This window comes from Delphinapterus leucas, chromosome 4 (genome assembly GCF_059928025.1).
Source record: "Delphinapterus leucas isolate spDelLeu-1000000601 "Yukka" chromosome 4, BTC_Dleu_Yukka2, whole genome shotgun sequence".
Lineage (NCBI taxonomy): Eukaryota > Metazoa > Chordata > Mammalia > Artiodactyla > Monodontidae > Delphinapterus > Delphinapterus leucas.
Window position 1 is genome coordinate 66,900,620 of NC_143132.1, and position 19,213 is coordinate 66,919,832.

Consider the following 19,213-nt stretch of genomic DNA (forward strand, 5'->3'; position numbering starts at 1 on the left):
AGTTCTATTTTTAATTTCTTGAGGAAGTTCCATACTGTTTCCTATAGTGGCTGCACCAATTTATAATTCCACCATTTGTATGTCTTCTTTGGAAAAAAATGTCTGTTCAGGTCCTTAGCCCATTTTTTTTTTTTTTTTTTTGCGGTACGTGGACCTCTCACTGTTGTGGCCTCTCCCATTGCGGAGCACAGGCTCCGGATGCGCAGGCTCAGCAGCCATGGTTCACGGGGCCTAGCTGCTCCGTGGCATGTGGGATCTTCCCGGACCGGGGCACGAACCCGTGTCCCCTGCATCGGCAGGCGGACTCTCAACCACTGCACCACCAGGGAAGCCCCCTCAGCCCATTTTTTTTAGCTGGGTTATTAGTTTTGTTTTGTTTCTTTTGCTCTTGAGTTATATGAATTCCTTATATATTCTGGATATTAACCCCTTATCAGATAGATGGTCTGCAAATATTTTCTCCCATTTTGTAGATTGCCGGTCAATGGCTTTCTTTGCAGTGCAGAGGCTTTTTAGTTTGATGTAGTCCCACTTGTTTATTTTTGTTTTTGTTGCCTGTGCTTTTGGTGTCAATTCCAAACAATTGTTGCCAAGACTAATGTCAAGGAGCTTTTCCTGTATCTTTTCTTTTAGGAGTTTTATGGTTTCAGGTCTTATGTTTAAGCCTTTAATCCATTTTGAGTTGATTTTTGTATATGGTATGAGATAAAGGTTCAGTTTCATACTTTTGCATGTGACTATCCAGTTTTCCCAATACCATTTATTGAAGAGACTATTCTTTCCCTATTGAACATTCTTGGCACCTATGTTGAAAATTGATTATATATGCATGGGTTTATTTTTGGACTCTCTATTCTGTTCCATTGGTCTATGTGTCTTTTTTTATGCCTGTACCATACTGTTTTGATTACTACAGACTTGTAATATAGTTTGAAATCAGGAATTGTGATACCTCCCACTTTGTTCTTCTCTCTCAAGATTGCTTTGGCTATTTGGAGTCTTTTGTGATTCCATATAAATTTTAGGATTTTTAAAATTTTTGTGGAAAATGCAGTTGGAATTTTGATGGGGAATTGACTTGAATCTGTAGATCATTTTGTGAAGAATAGACATTTTAACAATATTAATTATTCCAATCCATGAACACAGGATATCTTTCCATTTATTTGTGTCTTTGATTTCTTTCACCAGTGTTTTAAGAGAATTATGAACCAATATCCCTGATGAACATAGATGCAAAAATTCTCAACATGATAGAATCAAACAGAATTCAACAGTACGTTAAAAGGATTATATACCATAGTCAAGTCAGATGATAAATCCCTAGTAAGCAAGGATGCTCAACATACACAAAGCAATAGATGTGATACACCACATTAACAAATTGAAGGATATAAATGATATGATCATTTAAATAGATGCAGAAAAAGCATTTGACAACATTTAATATACTCTCATGATAAAAACTCTCAACAAATTAGGTATAGAAGAGTGTATCTCAGTCTAATAAAAGCCATATATGACAAGCCCACAGCTAACATTGTACTCAATGGTGAAAAGCTAAAATCTATTCCTCTAAGATTAGAATGAGACAAGGGTACCCACTCTCACCTCTTCTCTTCAACATAATACTGGAAGTCCTAGCCAGACTAATTAGGAAAGAAAAAGAAAGAAAAGGCATTCAAGTTGGAAATGAGGAAGTAAAATTGTCTCTGTTTGTAGGTGACATGATCTTATTATATATAGAAAACCCTGAAGACTCTACTAAAAATCCTGTTCAAACTAATAAATTCAGTGAAGTTGCGGCATAAAAAAAAGCAACATATAAAAACCAGTTGCATTTCTATATGCTAACAATGAACTATCTGAAAAAGACATTAAGAAAACAATCCTGTTTAGAATAGCAAGAAAAAGAATAAAATACTTAGGGATGAATTTGACCAAGGAAATGAAAGATCTGTACACCAAAGGTGTTCGTTCTTAAGGTTTCTTTTTCTTCATCTTTTTACTGCTACTACCCAAGGATCAGGGATTATAAATCTTTAAGTATTACCTTTGGGATTAATGTTTTTCAACATGAAAAATACCTTCATTCATAGCTTCTATTTCAGTAGATGAGGTTGGTATTCAGCTTCCAGTCTTCTCTTTCTTAACTTTTTCCCTACTATTATCTTGACATCCCTCCCACACTTTTAGAGTATAAACACTGCTATCATTATGATAGTCCCATTGTGAAAAGGTGTTTAGTCAATGTGTTGTTTTATAAAATGTGTCTCCCAGGTGTTGTCTTTACTAGGTATTTGTCTTTTGAGTTTTTGTTGCTGTGGTATTAAAAAATGTGTTGACCTTCTGAGAGTTATATTTTGGGCAGCGGAGTAAATTAATGGAAATTATGGGGGTATATGGAGCCAAAAAATATTTACACTGCTTCTGAAATTCTGCTTTGGTGGGTAGAACTCTTAGAGTCAGCATAAATAGCTCACATTTTGCCCTCTCAAGCATCCACCTGTTTCTCAGTTTTTACCTAATGGACTGAGTGTGCTGGCTATAGTTGAGGCCTATTACCAGCAGCAACTTGAGGTGGAGGCCTGACAGAGCGCAGGGTCACTGGCCTATATTTTTTCCCTTTGGTGATCTCTGCCAGCCTTTTTCTTTCCCCTTTGAGTGTGGACCTTGTTCTCCTATTCCTTCTTTTTTTTTAAACCATTTTTTAAAAAATTTAAGTATAATTAATGTACAATGTTTTGTTAGTTTCAGATGTACAGCAAAGTGATTCAATTATACATATACATATATATCTATTTTTTCACATTCTTTTCCATTAGAGATTATTACAAGATATTGAATAGAGTTCCCTGTGCTATACAGTAGGTCCTTGTTGTTTATTGCATATATAGTAGTGTGTATATATTAATCCCAAACTCCTAATTTGTCTCTCCCCCTCTGCCCCTGCTATCCCTTTTTGTTCTCCCATTCTTAATTATAAATTTCTGAGTTCTTGTATCCATTTTTACTGTACCCTAAACCACCATACTTTTGCTGCTCTTGTTTTTTTCTGCCCTATTTTTTTGCAAAATGAACTGTTTTTACACATTCCAAGAAAATTAATAAGCTAACACTTTAGATTTTTATAAGTACCTTGAGGTATAAAGCCATAAGAACTTAAAGGTTGGCATGGATCAGTTTCTTCTTAACCTAACGTGAAAGAGCTTATTCCAGAATGGCTCTGAGTAGTGGGAGGAAAAAAAAAACATTTTTAGCATTTTGGGGACTTCCCTGGTGGCGCAGTGGTTAAGAATCCACCTGCCAATGCAAGGGACATGGGTTTGAGCCCTGGTCCGGGAAGGTCCCACATGCTGTGGAGCAACTAAGCCCGTGCGCCACAACTACTGAGCCTGTGCTCTAGAGCTCGTGAGCCACAACTACTGAAACTCGGACGCCTAGAGCCTGTGCTCCACAACAAGAGAAGCATCACGCACCACAACAAAGAGTAGCCCCCGCTTGCTGCAACTAGAGAAAGCCCACGCGCAGCAACAAAGACGAAGACTAAATAAATAAATTAAAAAGGGGGAAAAAAAGCATTTTGCTGGTTTGTAATGCCCCTTTTTCCATACCCTATGACTCAAAGATCAGGGATGACCACAGCTCCTCCTTTTTTTGATACAATCTTAATATTTTCTTGATTGAAGCATGAAGCATCCTTCACTTGATTTTATTTACACAACTTAGTAAATTTAGGAGCAGAAGTGTTTGGTTATTGTCTTTGTGGTTTCCCTTGATATTGATTCTACCCCAAGTTGAAACTCTGATATTTCTTATGATCCTTTTGAAAGGCATTTCTTGTTCTGATTTTAAATTCTTATCATGCAAATCAGAAGGTTACATTCTTTCATCCTGAGACAAGATTAGAATACCAAAAAGCTACATGGCTCTCATTTCCAAAGCTATCAATCGAACTGTTTATCCATTAGCTTGGTGACTTTGGATAGGTTGATTAACTTTACTAAGCCTCAATTTCTTCCTCTGTAATGACACCACCTACCTCATGGGGCTACAGAAATAAGGGCAAATTGAATGAGATAAACCATGTAAAGTGTTCTTCACTATACCCTGTACATAGTAAACAAATGGTGGTGACAGCAACCCTGGGGGCAAGGACTGTATGCATATAGTCTTCATTGTCTATTTCTAATGTAGCAAGAGGAAAATTTTCATTTTCTTGTTCTTTGCAATTGACAGTAGATAGGCTGAGGAAAGAAAGACATCAGCTCTGCATTACTTCTTTGGTAGAGAGCAAAATGCTGTTTCTGCAAGTAGATTGTAAATTTAGATCTTATTTTATTTGTAATGGAGGCTCAAAATGTCTACCCTTCCTATTATTGGAAATTTAAGAAGGTGCCATCTGAGGAAGAGAGGTGGCCCTCAAATACTTAAAGACTATTTATACTAATAGAAATAACAATAGTATCAGCTATCTCAGTGGACTGTTTGAAATCCAAGTATGTAGTTCACAAGGGAATCAAACTAAATAAACAGCAAATCATTTTTAATAGTCTGACGCAGTAACTAAGTAGATAATTAGTCCTTTTGAATCAGGGAATATGCCACTAAATATAAGCCCATTGTTTGTTTCTTTTAAGGAATACATTCTTTGTGAGAAATATCTATTGGTCTATCATGTGTCTCTAAGTCTGCCATTGTTTCTAGTACAAGTATTTGTATTAGGAGTATAGTATGGAATTGGAAAACACCTTGAAATAATTTAGTTCATTCCCTTTATTTTATAGATGAAGAAACTGAGAGCTTAAGTAATGTGTACAGGTTAGATAGTCAGTGACGGAGTTAGGACCTGGACTAGCTTTTCTAACTCCTAGTGCAATATTCTTCCACATCATCCTACCTGTAATTTTGCTTCACTAGATTTTTCTTTTCTTTTCTTTTCTTTTAAAAATGATTTTTATTTTACCCCTAGTCCAGATTATTTTTCTATGACTACTGATTTCCATTTTTCTTATTTATCAATGGGAAAAGATCTTTAAGTTCCCAGAAATTTGTTTGATAGCTATATAGACATATAAAATAGATTCAAAAAAGATGTATATATTTCCTTTAAGCATGATACAGAATTAAGTTGAAATGTTAAATAAGTTGGGAATAGACACTAGTGTAGCCAGAAAGAAAATAAGGGTATCAAATAAGTAGGGTTTAAGCGGAAATACTAGGATAGTAAGAAAGATGGAATAGAAGTGATGACAGGAAAGGTACTGTGAGTGAATATAGAGAATGCCAAATCTGGGTTCTTGAAAGAGGTCTGGAAGTCTATGATGATGAGGCTGTGTTCATTTCAGGCTGGTGATATTAATTGTGATGCTCAGTTGAATTTAAAGGGAAGGAAGAATGATGTAGTCAAGGTGTATGATAGATTGAAGCAAGGATATTGAAGACATAAGGCTGTTAATAGGGCTCAGAGTAGAAAGAAAATATATAAGCCAGATGGTAAAATCACCTAGAAGATAAAAATGAGTCCTGTGGATGGAAGAAACAAAACATAAACGGTGGAAGTACTTTGGAGAGAACAATCTGGCCACATTGAAGACATTCTATCCTTCAGTTGTGTCCTTTATTAAATAGTAAAGATGATAGATTTGGATACCTTTGGGTATACCCATGGTTACTTGTTATTAGTGTGCTCGTATTCATATTACTTTTGTCAATACATATTTGTATATATATCTCTATACGTTTCTGTAGTCAGAATTAGGCCTGTTCATATGTTACTTGGTGTGTTTTTTTGAAGGTATGTTTTAGCATACCTACGTGATATTATGAGAGAACGTGATAATATGAGAGATAATGAGATAGTATTAGAGAAGATAAATTCATTTAATTTGAACGTGATTCCCTCATGTTTTGAAAGGACACCTTTCTATTAAGTTTAAATACTATAAACATATATTTACATACTATGCTCAATTTATAAAGCACATTTACATGCATTACCTCATTTATGAGTCAGATTTTTTTGGTAAGATTAACAGTGTGAACTATAGAGTCCAGGTTACTCACTATATGTGTTAAACTGTTGTAATAAAAATCAGTAGTTTTTTGAATGCCTGTAAGGCTGTTAAGCTTGAAACAACAGAATCTCTAACCTCAAGTAGTTTGTAATATAATATGGTAGGAAGAAACACAATTAGGTAGTAAAGAATAACCTACTTTTACATTAGATTTAATGATACATTAGTATCTATAACATATTCCCAATTAAATAACTATATATATTAAATATATTATCCAAGTGTGGGTTCTTTTTCTGTTCTAACACCTTAGCATTATGTAATTGCATGTGGTTACAATAATTCACGAAGGTGCTCAGAGGGAAAAGGGTGAGAATGATAACTATTGAACATTTAAAGTAAAATCTCAAGTGTGCTTTCATTACTATGGAAAGTTGAGACAATAGCTCCAGATACAGAGATATTCTAGATAAAGATTTTATTTCAATACTTATAAAATATTTGGTTGTAATTATTCACCTTTCTTAAAAATATAAGAGAATAATTTTTGAAGGAACTACTGCTTACATGGACAAATCATATTGATGAACTTTAAAAAGCCTAACTATTTAATCATAGCACTAAGCTTAGTGAAGGGAACACATTAAAGGCATGGTCCCTGCTCACAAAGGAGTTAGAACTTATTTGGGGAGATCAAAGGGCAATAATCATTCTTCAATAAATGCTACACTGTGGTGTTGGTTGAGAATTTTAGTAAATATTTCATGTAGGAGTGAGACCTTGACTTGGAATTTGAGAGATAAGTAGGTAAATATTTTATTTTTGAAAAACACTAATAATTAGGACCTCATTTGTTTATTACTATGTATAAATAAAATTTCCAGTTTTTCCTATGTGTAAATATATTTTCCTACAAAAAACTAGGTTTTTGTAGATACTTTGGAAAGAGACGCTTTTAGCAGCTTATATCACACAACAATAATGAAAAAGTTTCTGAAGTATATAAACAAATAATTGCTTCTTGAATACTAAATCCTGATGGGATTTTGTTGTCCTAGCTACAACAGAAACTACATCAGCTCTGCGTTTCTAATAGAATTTTAACAGTTGTGTTGTAACTTCTGTAGTATTAAATAAACATTGATACATATGAATATAATTCTATTATTAATCACTAAGTTCTAGTCTAGTGAAAAATATTTTGTCTCCCTAACCATTTTATATATTAGAAAATATATTATTCAATGCTACTGAATAAAACATTTATTTTTAGACTTTTAAAAAATTTGACAGACTTCAAATTAACAACCAAAAATAAAAATGGGGATTTCCCCCCAATTTTATTGGTAATTGGTTACTTTTAGTGGAGGGAAAAGTTGCTGATTTTTGTCTGCTTACCTTGTATCTAGACGACTTACCAGATTCTTTTTCTTCCAAAAAATTTTAGTAATTTGTTTTTTACTTTCCTATATTTATATATTATTTCAATTTCTTGTCTTACTAAATTAGCTTGAATCTCTAAAACAAAGCTGAACAATAATGGGAATAATGAACATGTATTTCTTCTTCCTGACTTTACTGGGAATACTATACCTTTCTGCTGTTTAGTATTATATTTGTTGTTATTTTTGTTATTGTTAATATTTATCATATATAATTAGTTTTCCTCTAATTCTATTTTACATAAGATGTTTACTTGGATTGACTGCTGAAGTTTATCAAATGTCTTTCCAGAACGTACTGATATAATCATGAGGTTTTATCTTTTTATTTGTTGATTTAATGAATGTCAGTATATATCCTGATATTGAGCTGTCTTTGTGTTAATTTAAATGAGATTAGGCAACCAAACTCTATCTAAACCCAACAGAGACATACTTTAAAATTTTATTTTCTCTTCCATCCTTATGAAAGAAAAAGTACTAACGATCTTCTTCTGGCTTTTTAAAGAAAACTCACATGTATTTATATTTTTCTGAAAATGCTATGTCAATTTAAATATTATTGTCAGGGGAACACATTAATAAATAAAACAACCAATCAGAATTAGAGACTGCTTAAAAACTAAAGATTGCATTCACAAGAGGTAGCATCAATTTGTAGGGTATAGGCTCCTTTTTAGAAATGGCATTTGCAAAGACATTTATATGATGAAGAATATTATTTGCTTTTCTGTGTCTGTATCTTGTCAAGGTTTATTTTGTAAGCCGAAGTGCCCCCAGTTTCAAGGCTAAGGCCTGAAAAACTTAAAATTTAAATTAAGGAAAAGAAAAGGATGAAATATGTTAGTAACAAATGAAATATGAGGTATATGTACTTAAATTTTTGGGATAAACAATAATTTGGTCTTGGTTTATCATTGTTAGTATACATTACTGGATTGGATTTACTAGTATCTTATTTAGTATTTTGTACCTATATTCATAAGTATTTACTTTATAATGCTTAAAACAATCTGAAATTATGTATACTGTACTATGTGATGTGTTTCCTGTGAAATCACTAGGACAGACATTTTCATCACTTGTGGCCTTTGCAGCAGCCCATCCCTCTTTCTGTTCCTGGACCCAGGCAACAGCTGATTTGCTTTTAAGTCATTAGGGATTGTTTGAATTTTATGTAAATAGTCTGTCCCTTTCTCTCTCTTCCCCTCTCTGTCTCTTTCTCCTTCCTCTCTCTGAATCTATATACCTGTTGTGTTTAACATATTGAAAGATAATGTGGGCAATTGGGGAAAAGTTTGGGGTTGAATTAGTGACAAAAGCACATAAAAACTTAGCAAATGCAACTTAAAAAAATGTAACCTCAGGGAATAAAACATTTGTGAGGCAAAATAAGAGAGCAGTATTAATAGAGTGTTAACACTAACTGCTATGATTTATTGAGAAGATAGGGATATGGCAAGTGTGCTTGTATGTGTAATGAGGAGGTGGGAGAAAAGAGAGAGAATTTTTTGAAAAGTCAGTAAATAGCAATATAAAAATGTTATTTTCAGGGCTTCCCTGGTGGCGCAGTGGTTCAGAGTCCGCCTGCTGATGCAGGGGACACGGGTTCGTGCCCCGGTCCGGGAAGATCCCACATGCCATGGAGCGGCTGGTCCCGTTAGCCATGGCCGCTGAGCCTGCGCATCCGGAGCCTGTGCTCCACAACGGGAGAGGCCACAACAGTGAGAGGCCCGCCTACCGCAATGTTATTTTCAGACACATTGGGTAAATGCCAAAACAAATAGCAAAAAGATCCTCTAGAAAGCAGGAAATGGGCGAGGGAAGGGGACAGATTATTTCTAATTTTCGTGACATGTCCTATAGAATTATCTGACTTTTTAAATTATGTGGCGTGATTGAGTTTGATGAAAATAAAACTAAAATGAATATAAAATTTTAAAATATTAATGATAAAATTACATTTTTGTTATATCTACTTCCAAATATCTTATCAAATGGGGGGTATATTTGGGCATTATTCTAATTTAATTTTTTTTTTAATTTTTTGGCCACGCTACACAGCATGTGGGATCTCAGTTCCCCAACCAAGTATAGAACCCGCACCGCCCCCCTGCATTGGAAGGGTGGAGTCTTAACCACTGTACCGCCAGGGAAGTCCCTCTCCTTTAATTTTAATATCAACTGCCTTTTAGATCTTTGAGCATGGTGGTTTTCTCAATCTTTCAAGAGATTTAAAAGTTTTAATGAGAAACTGGTACCAATACATCAATTGCCAAGGGCATTTGCATGAGTAGGTATTTTGCCATACTTGTGCATATAGAACAATCTTACCTTTCTATCGCAAAGTGACAGGGTTTCATAGGAACTTGTTATTTTTGTTATCATTATGCCACTCCATGGTGTCATATGCCTATCATAGTTCTCTTAGTCTTATTCTTCATCTAAGGGAGCAGGAAATCATTCAGCAATATTTTCAGGGATCTAAGATGACATCACATCTAGAGAAGAGCTATGGACATACACACATATCCCTAAAAACCCTCAAAGTTCAAGTAATTTGGCTGTTATTGGAAACAAATATCATTGAAATTGAGGGACTTTTCCCATCAATGGGAGTTGCTCCAGTTACAGTAATAATTGGTTTTTGCTTACCAAAATATGTGTGTCCATGTGAATGTTCTTTTTTGTAGTAGAATAGCCCAGATATTTTATCTCAGATTATATGACTTTATGACTTACTGAACAAATTTTGAGACTGTGGTTAATTTCCAGTTTCTGGATCCAAGATCAGGAATGATTTACCCCACTCTACCCTTTGCCCAGAGTGTAACATTTGTAGACCTAACCAGGCAAGTGAACTTATATCAGAAAAAGTACATATTATGTAATCATAAATATTGAGAGGCAAATTGTCTATCTAGAGGAAGTTTAAATAGAATTAATTTATTTCATAATTGTAATATTCTATCTTCTGTAATCTATAGGTAGTTTTATTTTCTATATCTGGTAGTTTTCAATTGTTGCATTCATGTTATTAGATGAAAACTGGTATATGATATTAGGAGTTCTATGCTCAGATTATAGAAATGATAGCTTTGGCATATCAGTAGTATAGAGATGATAAATATAAGCATGAATCACCAATACAGTAGCAAGTTGGAATAGAATAGCAAGTAGTATAGAATCAAAAGCCATATTTGTATCTTTTTAAAAATTAATTAATTTAGTTTTGGCTGCATTGGGTCTTTGTTGCTGTGTGCGGGCTTTCTCTAGTGGTGAGCGGGGGCTACTCTTCATTGTGGTGCACAGGCTTCTCATTGAGGTGGCTTCTCTTGTTGCAGAGCACCGGCTCTAGGTGTGAGGGCTTCAGTTTTTGCGGCACGTGAGCTCAGTAGTTGTGGCTCGCAAGCTCTAGAGCACAGGTTCAGTAGTTGTGGCACATGGGCTTAGTTGCTCCCCGGCATGTGGGATCTTCCCGGACCACGGCTCGAACCCGTGTCCCCTGCATTGGCATGTGGATTCTTAACTACTGGGCTACCAGGGAAGTCCCATATTTGCTTCTTTCATTTTTCAGACTAATGAGCAATACTAGGGAACATTCCCCATAAACTAACTTGTTGGTCTAATAAATATTTACTTCTTTTTAGCAATGAATGGTTGGTATGGGTGTTAGGATGACAGTTAAGATGTTTTAACAGACCATAATAACTGCAGCTTAAACAATGTAGAAGTTTATTTCTCTTTCATGAAATCTGTCTAAGATTAAGCAACCAAGGACTGATTCAATGGCTTTATGGTATCTAGAACCCAACAAGGTCTTTCTATCTTGGTGCTCTACTGTCCTTGACATATGGCTTTCATCTCATTTTCTAAGATGGCTGATCCAATTCCTGCCATTGAATCCATTTTCCAATTAGTAGAAAGGTGAGAAAAATAAGTTGTATTTGCCCTTATGTTTATGGGTTTATATCATTTCTGCTCTCATTCCTTTGTTTAGAATCTAATCTCGGCTGTGGAGGCTGGGAAATGTAGTGTGAACTGGATTGCCATGTGCTGAACTCAAAATTTTAGAACTATAGAAAAAGGGGAGAAGAAGATAGTGGGAAGCAACAGACAGTCTCGTCATAGGTGGTTTTGAGGCTGTTTTGAAATATTTTGATAATATTAAGCCCAGTCAGCCAGGCCTAATATGAGTTCTTCTTTGTCTCATACTGCCCTTGTTCCACACTGGCCCTTCGGTGTTCTCATTTGTATACTGAGGAAATTAAAATGAAAACTAAACTAAAGCTAAATGTTCAGAATTCCTTCCTAGCTGTGTTGTGGTTAGATTCTGCCAATGGAAGGTGCCAGATTAAAAGACACGAAGAAAGTAAGTCATTTTATTTCTGCTAGTGCCTTTTGCAGTGTCAGCAATGAGTACAAGTTTGTGTCTTTCATTTCAGAGATAGTAACAGCTTCCTAACTCAGGCTGACATGACCAGCATTTCCACCTATTTGTAACCATCTTTTTTTGCTCCAGATATCTAGAGAGATTTGTGTAACTTTTGGTACAGTTGGCCACCTTACCTCATCCCCTGTAATGTTTTGAAGGGAGAATGCTATGGATTGAATTGTGTTCTCCCAAAATTCATATGTTGAAACCCTAACCCCCAGGGTGATAGTATTTGGATATGGGGCCTTTGGGAGTTAATTAGAATTAGATGAGGTCATAAGGATAAGGCCTCATGATGAGATTTGTGGCTTTATAAGAGGAAGAGACAGAGATGCTTATCTCCCCATCATATGAGGACACAGTGAGAAGGTGACCATCTGCAACCCAGGAAGAGGGCTCTTACCAGCAACTGAATTGGCTAGTAACTTGATCTTGACTTCCTAGCCTTGGGAACTGTGAGAAATAAACATCTTGTTTAAGCTACCCAGTATTTTGTTATAGCAGCCTGAGCAGACAAATAGAGAGCAAAACAAAGCAAGAGAAACAAAATAATATTAGGAAAAATTAGATATTTAAGAACCTCATTTTATTTGTTGGTGATCAGCTTTGCTTATTTCACCAACTGAACATAAACTATAGTATTTCAACAACCCTTTCTGACTCTGTCTAAAATTGAGAATTTTTCACCTTGACAAGTTGTCTTCAGTTGTCCTACATTTTTCTCTGCTTCAATTTTTTTTTACTGCATCTATGCCATTCCAATTGATAGCCTTGATTCTTTTGAAATCAGCCAGGTATCCCAACTGATCCTAACTCCTTATTGTATACATTGTCTGATGATGCAATATCAGAATATTTGATATTCTTGAGGAGAACAGTATTTTTTCTTTCAAATTAAAATAAAATTCACCCAGTTAAAGCATACATTTCACTAGTTTTTAGTATATTCACAGTTATGTAACAACTACCATAATCAGTTTTAGAACATTTCATCACCCCCAAAACAACTCTGTACTCATTAGCAGTAAATGCCCATTATCCAGAGCCCCTCTCCCCCATTCCTAGGCAACCAGTAATATATGGGTTGGCCAAAAAGTGCCTTCAGTTTTTAAGTAAAAATAAAAGATACATTTTCATTTTCAACAAGAACTTTATTGAACAACCTATTCACCCTTTTGTTCCCCTACCTTCTGCCATTTTTCAGGCAACTTCATAATTCCATATTCCCAAAACTTTTTATCTTTTTGAGCAAAGAACTTTTCCAGGTGCCTTTTACAGTCTTCCAGGGAATTGAAATTTCTTCTATTAAGAGAATTTTGTAAAGACCTAAATAAATGGAAATCTGAAGGTGCAATGTCTGGTGAATATGGTGGATGAATCAGAACTTCCCAGCCAAGCTGTAACAGTTTTTGCCTAGTCGTCAAAGAAACATGCAGCCTTGCATTATCCTGATGAAAGACTGTGCGTTTTCTGTTGACTAATTCTAGATGCTTTTCATCAAGTGCTTCTTTCAGTTGGTCTGACTGGGAGCAGTACTTGTTGGAATTGTTTCGTTTTCCAGAAGGAGCTCATAATAGAGGACTCTCTTCCAATCCCACCATATAAACAACATCAACTTCTTTGGATGAAGACTGGCCTTTGGTGTGGTTGGTGGTGGTTCATTTCATTTGCCCCAGGATCTCTTCCATTGCACATTATTGTACAGTATCCACTTTTCATCACCCGTCATAATTTGTTTTAAAAACGGAAGTTTTCATTATGTTTAAGTAGAGAATCGCATGGGAAATATGGTCAAGAAGTTTTTTTTTCACTTAACTTATGTGGAACCCAAACATCAAAGCAATTAACATAACCAAGCTGGTGCAAATGATTTTCAACACTTGATTTGGATATTTTGAGTATGTCTGCTATCTCCAGAGGGGTATAACGTTGATTGTTCTCAATTAATGTCTCGATTTGATTGCTGTCAACTTCAACTGGTCTAATGACCGTGGAGCATCGTCCAGCGAGAAATCTCCAGCATAAAACTTTGCAAACCACTTTTGACACATTTGATCAGTCACAGCACCTTCTCCATACACTGCACAAATCTTTTTTGCGTTTCAGTTGCGTTTTTACCTTTCTTGAAATAATACAGAGTAATATGCTGAAAATGTTGCTTGCTTTCTTCCATCTTCAATTTTAAAATGGCTACACAAAAATTCACCAATTTTGGGCTTCCCTGGTGGCGCAGTGGTTGAGAGTCTGCCTGCCAATGCAGGGGACACGGGTTCGTGCCCTGGTCCGGGAAGATCCCATATGCCACGGAGCGGCTGGGCCCGTGAGCCATGGCCGCTGAGCCTGTGTGTCCAGAGCCTGTGCTCCGCAACGGGAGAGGCCACAACAGTGAGAGGCCCGTGTACAGCAAAAAAAAAAAAAAAAAATTCACCAATTTTGATGGCTTTTTTTAAATGCACACTGATATGACAGCTGTCACATACAATCTAACAAAATTGTTTTGAATAGAGTTAAAGATGACTAAGAGCTACTAGAGCCATCTTACAGAAAAAACTGAATGAACCTTTTGGCCAACCCAATAATTTCTGTCTCTATAGATTTTTCTATTCTGTACATTCCATGTAAATGGAATTATACAATATATGACTGGCTTCTTTCATCTTCAAGGTACATCCCTGTTGTAGCATGTATCATACTTCAGTTGCTTTTATTGATGAATAATATTCCATTGTACAGACATACAAATTTCATCTACTCATTCATCAGTTGATGAATGTTTGAGTTGTTTCTACTTTTTGAATATTTTGCGTCATGTTGCTATGAATATTTGTATAAAAGTTTTATATGGATTTCTTTTTTATTTTCCTTGGTTATATACCCAGGAGTGGAATCCCTGGGTTATAGTGTAACTCTATTTCACATTTTGAGGAAATGCCAAACTATTTTCCAAAGAAACTACATGATTTTACATTTCTACCAGTAATGTATTAAGGCTCCAATTTCTCTACATCTTAGTCAGCCTGTATTAATATCTTTTTTTGTATCCATCCTAGTGAGTATGCCATTATAGCTCATTGTGGATATGATTTGCAGTTTACTAATGGCTAATGATTTACTAATGGCTTACCATGTGCTTATTGGTCATTTATATATATATTTTTGGATAAGTGTCTATTAAGATCCTTTGCCCATTTTTTCAATTGAGTTATTTGTCTTTTTATTATTGAGTTGTAAGAGTTCTTTATTTATTCTGGATATAAATTCCTTATCAGATATATGATTTGCAAATATTTTCTCCCATTCTTTGGGTTGTCTTTTTACTTTCTTGATAGTATCCTCTACAGCACAAAAGTTTTTAAGTTTCACGAAGTTCAGTTTATCTATTTTTAATTTTATTGCTTGTGCCTTTTGGGTCATATGTAAGAAACCATTGCCTAATCCTAAGTCACTAAGATTTAAGCGTATGTTTTCTTCTAAAATTTTTATAGTTTTGGTCCTTACATTTAGGTCTATGATCCATTTTGAGTTAGTTTGTATATATTAGTCCAACTTGATTCTTTTGCATGTTGATATCCAGTTGTTGCAGTATCATTTATTAAAAGACTGTTCATTTCTCATTGAATTGTCTTAGCACCCTTGGCAGTAATCAACTGACTGAAAATGTGAACATTTATTTCTGGAATCTCAGTGCTGTTCCATTGATCTATATGTTTATCCTATGCCAGTCCCTCATTGTCTTGATTACTGTAGATTTGTCTAAATTTTAAAAATGTGAATGCTCCAACTTTGTTCTTCCTTTTCAAGATCATTTTGGTGTTCTGGGCCTCTTGAATACCCATATGAATCTTAGGGTCGACTTGTCAATTTCTGCAAAAAAAAGCCAGCTGGGGTTTTGTTAGGGATTGCATTGATTCTGAAGATCAATCTGTGGAGTATTGTCACCTTAACAGTAGTATTTTAATCCATGGGTATGAGAAGCCTTTCTTTTATTTAGGTTGTCTTAAATTTTTTTCAAAAGTGTCTTGTAGTTTTTAGCATGTAAGTTTTGTACTTCTTTTGTTCATTTTATTACTGAATATTTTATTCCTTTGGCTACTATTGTAAATGAAATTGTTCTCTTAATTTCATTTTTGGATAGTGCATTGCTAGTATATAGAAATATAATTGATTTGTACATTAATTTTGTAATCTTGCTTAACTTCTTTATTAGTTCTAATAATTTTTCAGTGTATTTCTTAGGCTTATATACACAAGATCATGTCATCTGCAGATAGTTTTAGTTCCTTTTTCAAAAAAATCTGATGTCTTTCTTTTTTTCTTGCCTAATTGCCCTGGATAGGATGTAGAAGTGGCAAGAGCGGACATACTTGTTTCATTCCTGATCTTAGAGGGAAAGCACTTATTCTTTCACTAATTAGTATGATGTTAGCTGTAGGTTTTTTGTACATGCCATTTATCAGATTGAGGAAGTTCTCTACAGTTCTGTTTATTCAGTGCTTTTTAACATGAGTGGGTGTTGGATTTTCTGAAATAATTTTTCTGCATCTATTGAGGTGACCATGTGATTTTTGCCCTATGTTCTATTGAGATAGGATATTACATGAATTTTTTGATGTTAAACCAACCTTGCATTCCTGGGATAAATTCTACCAAGTCACATTGTATTTCCTTTTTATATGTTGCTGGAATTGGTTTGCTAATATTTTATTGGGGATTTTTATACCTATATTAATTAAGAATTAGTGGTATTTAGTTTTCTTTTCTTGTGATGACTTTGTTTCTGGGATCAGGGTAATACTGGCCATAGAGTGAGTTGGGAAGTGTTCCCACCTGTTCTGTTTTTTTTTTGAGAGAAACTATATTCGATTATTGCTATCCACATTGATCTGCATGAAGATTATGAATATCTTCCTGTTGACAATTCTGTTTATAAGTCAAAATAAGAAGGACAGTTCAGAATCAAAGGGAAACACCTCAGTTAAGGATCATGAATAGAAAATGGGTCTTCTTAGTAATAATTTTTTAACCAACTTAGTTGAGAATTCTTTGGAGGTTATAGAACAGTGGTTGGTTGGTTAAAGACATTGTGGTATATTCATACTATAATAAGCTCTGCAACTTTTAAATAGGTTGAAGCATTATACATCTAAACATATTTTTTGTGGAAATATTTCTATGATATACTGCTAAGGGAGAAAACCAGATTACAGATCTGGTTATATATTAGTTAATATGCGTATGCATATATCTTCATATATGCTTTAAAAGAAAATGGGGAGTTTATGCAATGAACTCCTTGCTGTGTTTTCTCTGGGGAATGAGTTTTAGATAAACTGCATGCTATAGTTAATCTTTTCATCTTCAAATGTTTACAAAAGCAATATTTTATTATAAAGATATTTCCATTAAAAATAGTTTTTGGAGCACTAAATATGTGGCTGAACAAGGTATAGAATCCCTTTTATCCTGACCTATGTGGGTCCTCTATTTTTTTGGAAAATTTCAACATTTCATATTGAAATTAGCTCCTAATATTGTATATTCCTTTTTTACATGTTAGTCTTATCTCTTTTGTGATATTATAAAGTCTTTATATTTTCTTTCCTTTCTTTCCCGCTGTGTTATTATGAAAGCTTTCAAACATACAGAGGAGTTGAAAGAATTATACTGGAACACTCATATATGTATTTATATGTTGTCACAAATTTTATTGTACTGTTTGATGAGTTTTGACTAAAGTATACATGTGTGTAATTCAAACCTTGTCAAAATATAGAATATTACCTTCACTCAATAAAGTTCCTTCATACCCCTTCCAGTCAGTTCTCCTCAAATCAACCACTGTTCTGATTTTGTTCACCATAGGTTAGTTTTACTTGTTTAGAATTTAATATAAATGTAATCATACTATATGTACTCTTTGTGTATTGCTTCTTTTACTTAGCATAATATATTTGAGAATCATCCATGTTTTGGCTTCTGTCATTAGTTTTTATCTTTTAATTGTTGAGTAGTATTCTATTGTATGCATACACCACAGTTTTGTTTTTGAATTCTCTTGTTGATTGTCACCTGGGCTGTTTCTAGGTTGTTATGTATAAAGCTGTTAGGGACATATACAAATTATTATGTGGGCATATGCTCTTCATTTCCTTGGGTACATACACAGGAGTGGAATTTCTAGGTCATAGGACAGGTATATGTCTAATTTTTAAAGAGCTACAGCACATTTTTCTAAAGTGGTTGTGTCATTTTACACTCCTACCAACAATACTTGGTAGTAGTTTTTAAAAAATAAATAATTATTTTAGTCATTCTGGTGGTTGGATAGTGGTATCTTGTGATTTTAATTTTTATTTCCCTGATGACTATTTTCACTGTTTTCTCTCTTTCAGACAGTTCGGCATGGTTTTCCTTATCAGCCCACAGCATTAGCCTTTGATCCAGTTCAGAAAATCTTGGCTATTGGGACGAGAGCTGGTGCTATACGAATGTATCCTTATTTTTTGGTTCATTATTTGCTATATTAATACGAATTACATTTCCTTAAATATTTAGGTAAGTGAAATATTTATGACCAAATAAAGTTTACTGTTTCTTTAGCAATGAGTAACCCACATCATCAAATTTATTGGCATATATTTAATGTCTGTGAGATAAGTATTGATGCTCCTTTTAAAATCCCTGATATTGGTGATTTGTGTCTTCTACTTTTTCCTGATTAGTCTGGCTAGAAGCTTATCAGCTGCACTGATTTTCATAAGAACCAACTTTTGGTTTCATTGCTTTTCTGTATTGTTTTCCTATATTTTATTTCATTGATTCCTGGTTTGATTTTTTTTATTTCCCCTCTTTTGATTAATCTTGGGTTTCATTTTATCTTTTTCTAGTGTTTTAAGGTGGAAACTGAAGTCACAGATTTGAGAACTTTCTTCTTTTCTAATATATGCCTGTAGGGCTGTGAATTTCCTCCCCAATTTTGTTTTAGTGTCATCCTGTTTCTGTAAATGTTTTTCTCTAAAAGTTTTATAGTGTCTGGCCTTACATTTAGGTCTTTAATCCATTTGGAATTTATTTTGGTGTATGGTGTTAGGAAGTGTCCTAATTTCATTCTTTTACATGTAGCTGTCCAGTTTTCCCAGCACCACTTATTGAAGAGGCTGTATTTTCTACATTGTATATTCTTGCCTCCTTTATCAAAGATAAGGTGATCCTATGTGCATGGGTTTATCTCTGGGCTTTCTATCCTGTTCCATTGATCAATAATATTTCTGTTTTTGTGCCAGTACCATACTGTCTTGATTACTGTAGCTTTGTAGTTT

The 19,213-nt window shown here is 34.5% G+C and overlaps 1 protein-coding gene across 1 annotated transcript in view; it reads left to right on the forward strand.

Annotated features, from left to right (window-relative positions):
• The window catches only part of STXBP5L (syntaxin binding protein 5L), a 384,965-nt gene that overhangs the window by 32,508 nt on the left and 333,244 nt on the right, over positions 1 to 19,213 (forward strand). Inside the window, 1 exon segment of the mRNA XM_089909991.1 lies at positions 18,287 to 18,384. Within this exon segment, the coding sequence (XP_089766117.1) occupies positions 18,287 to 18,384 (98 nt within the window).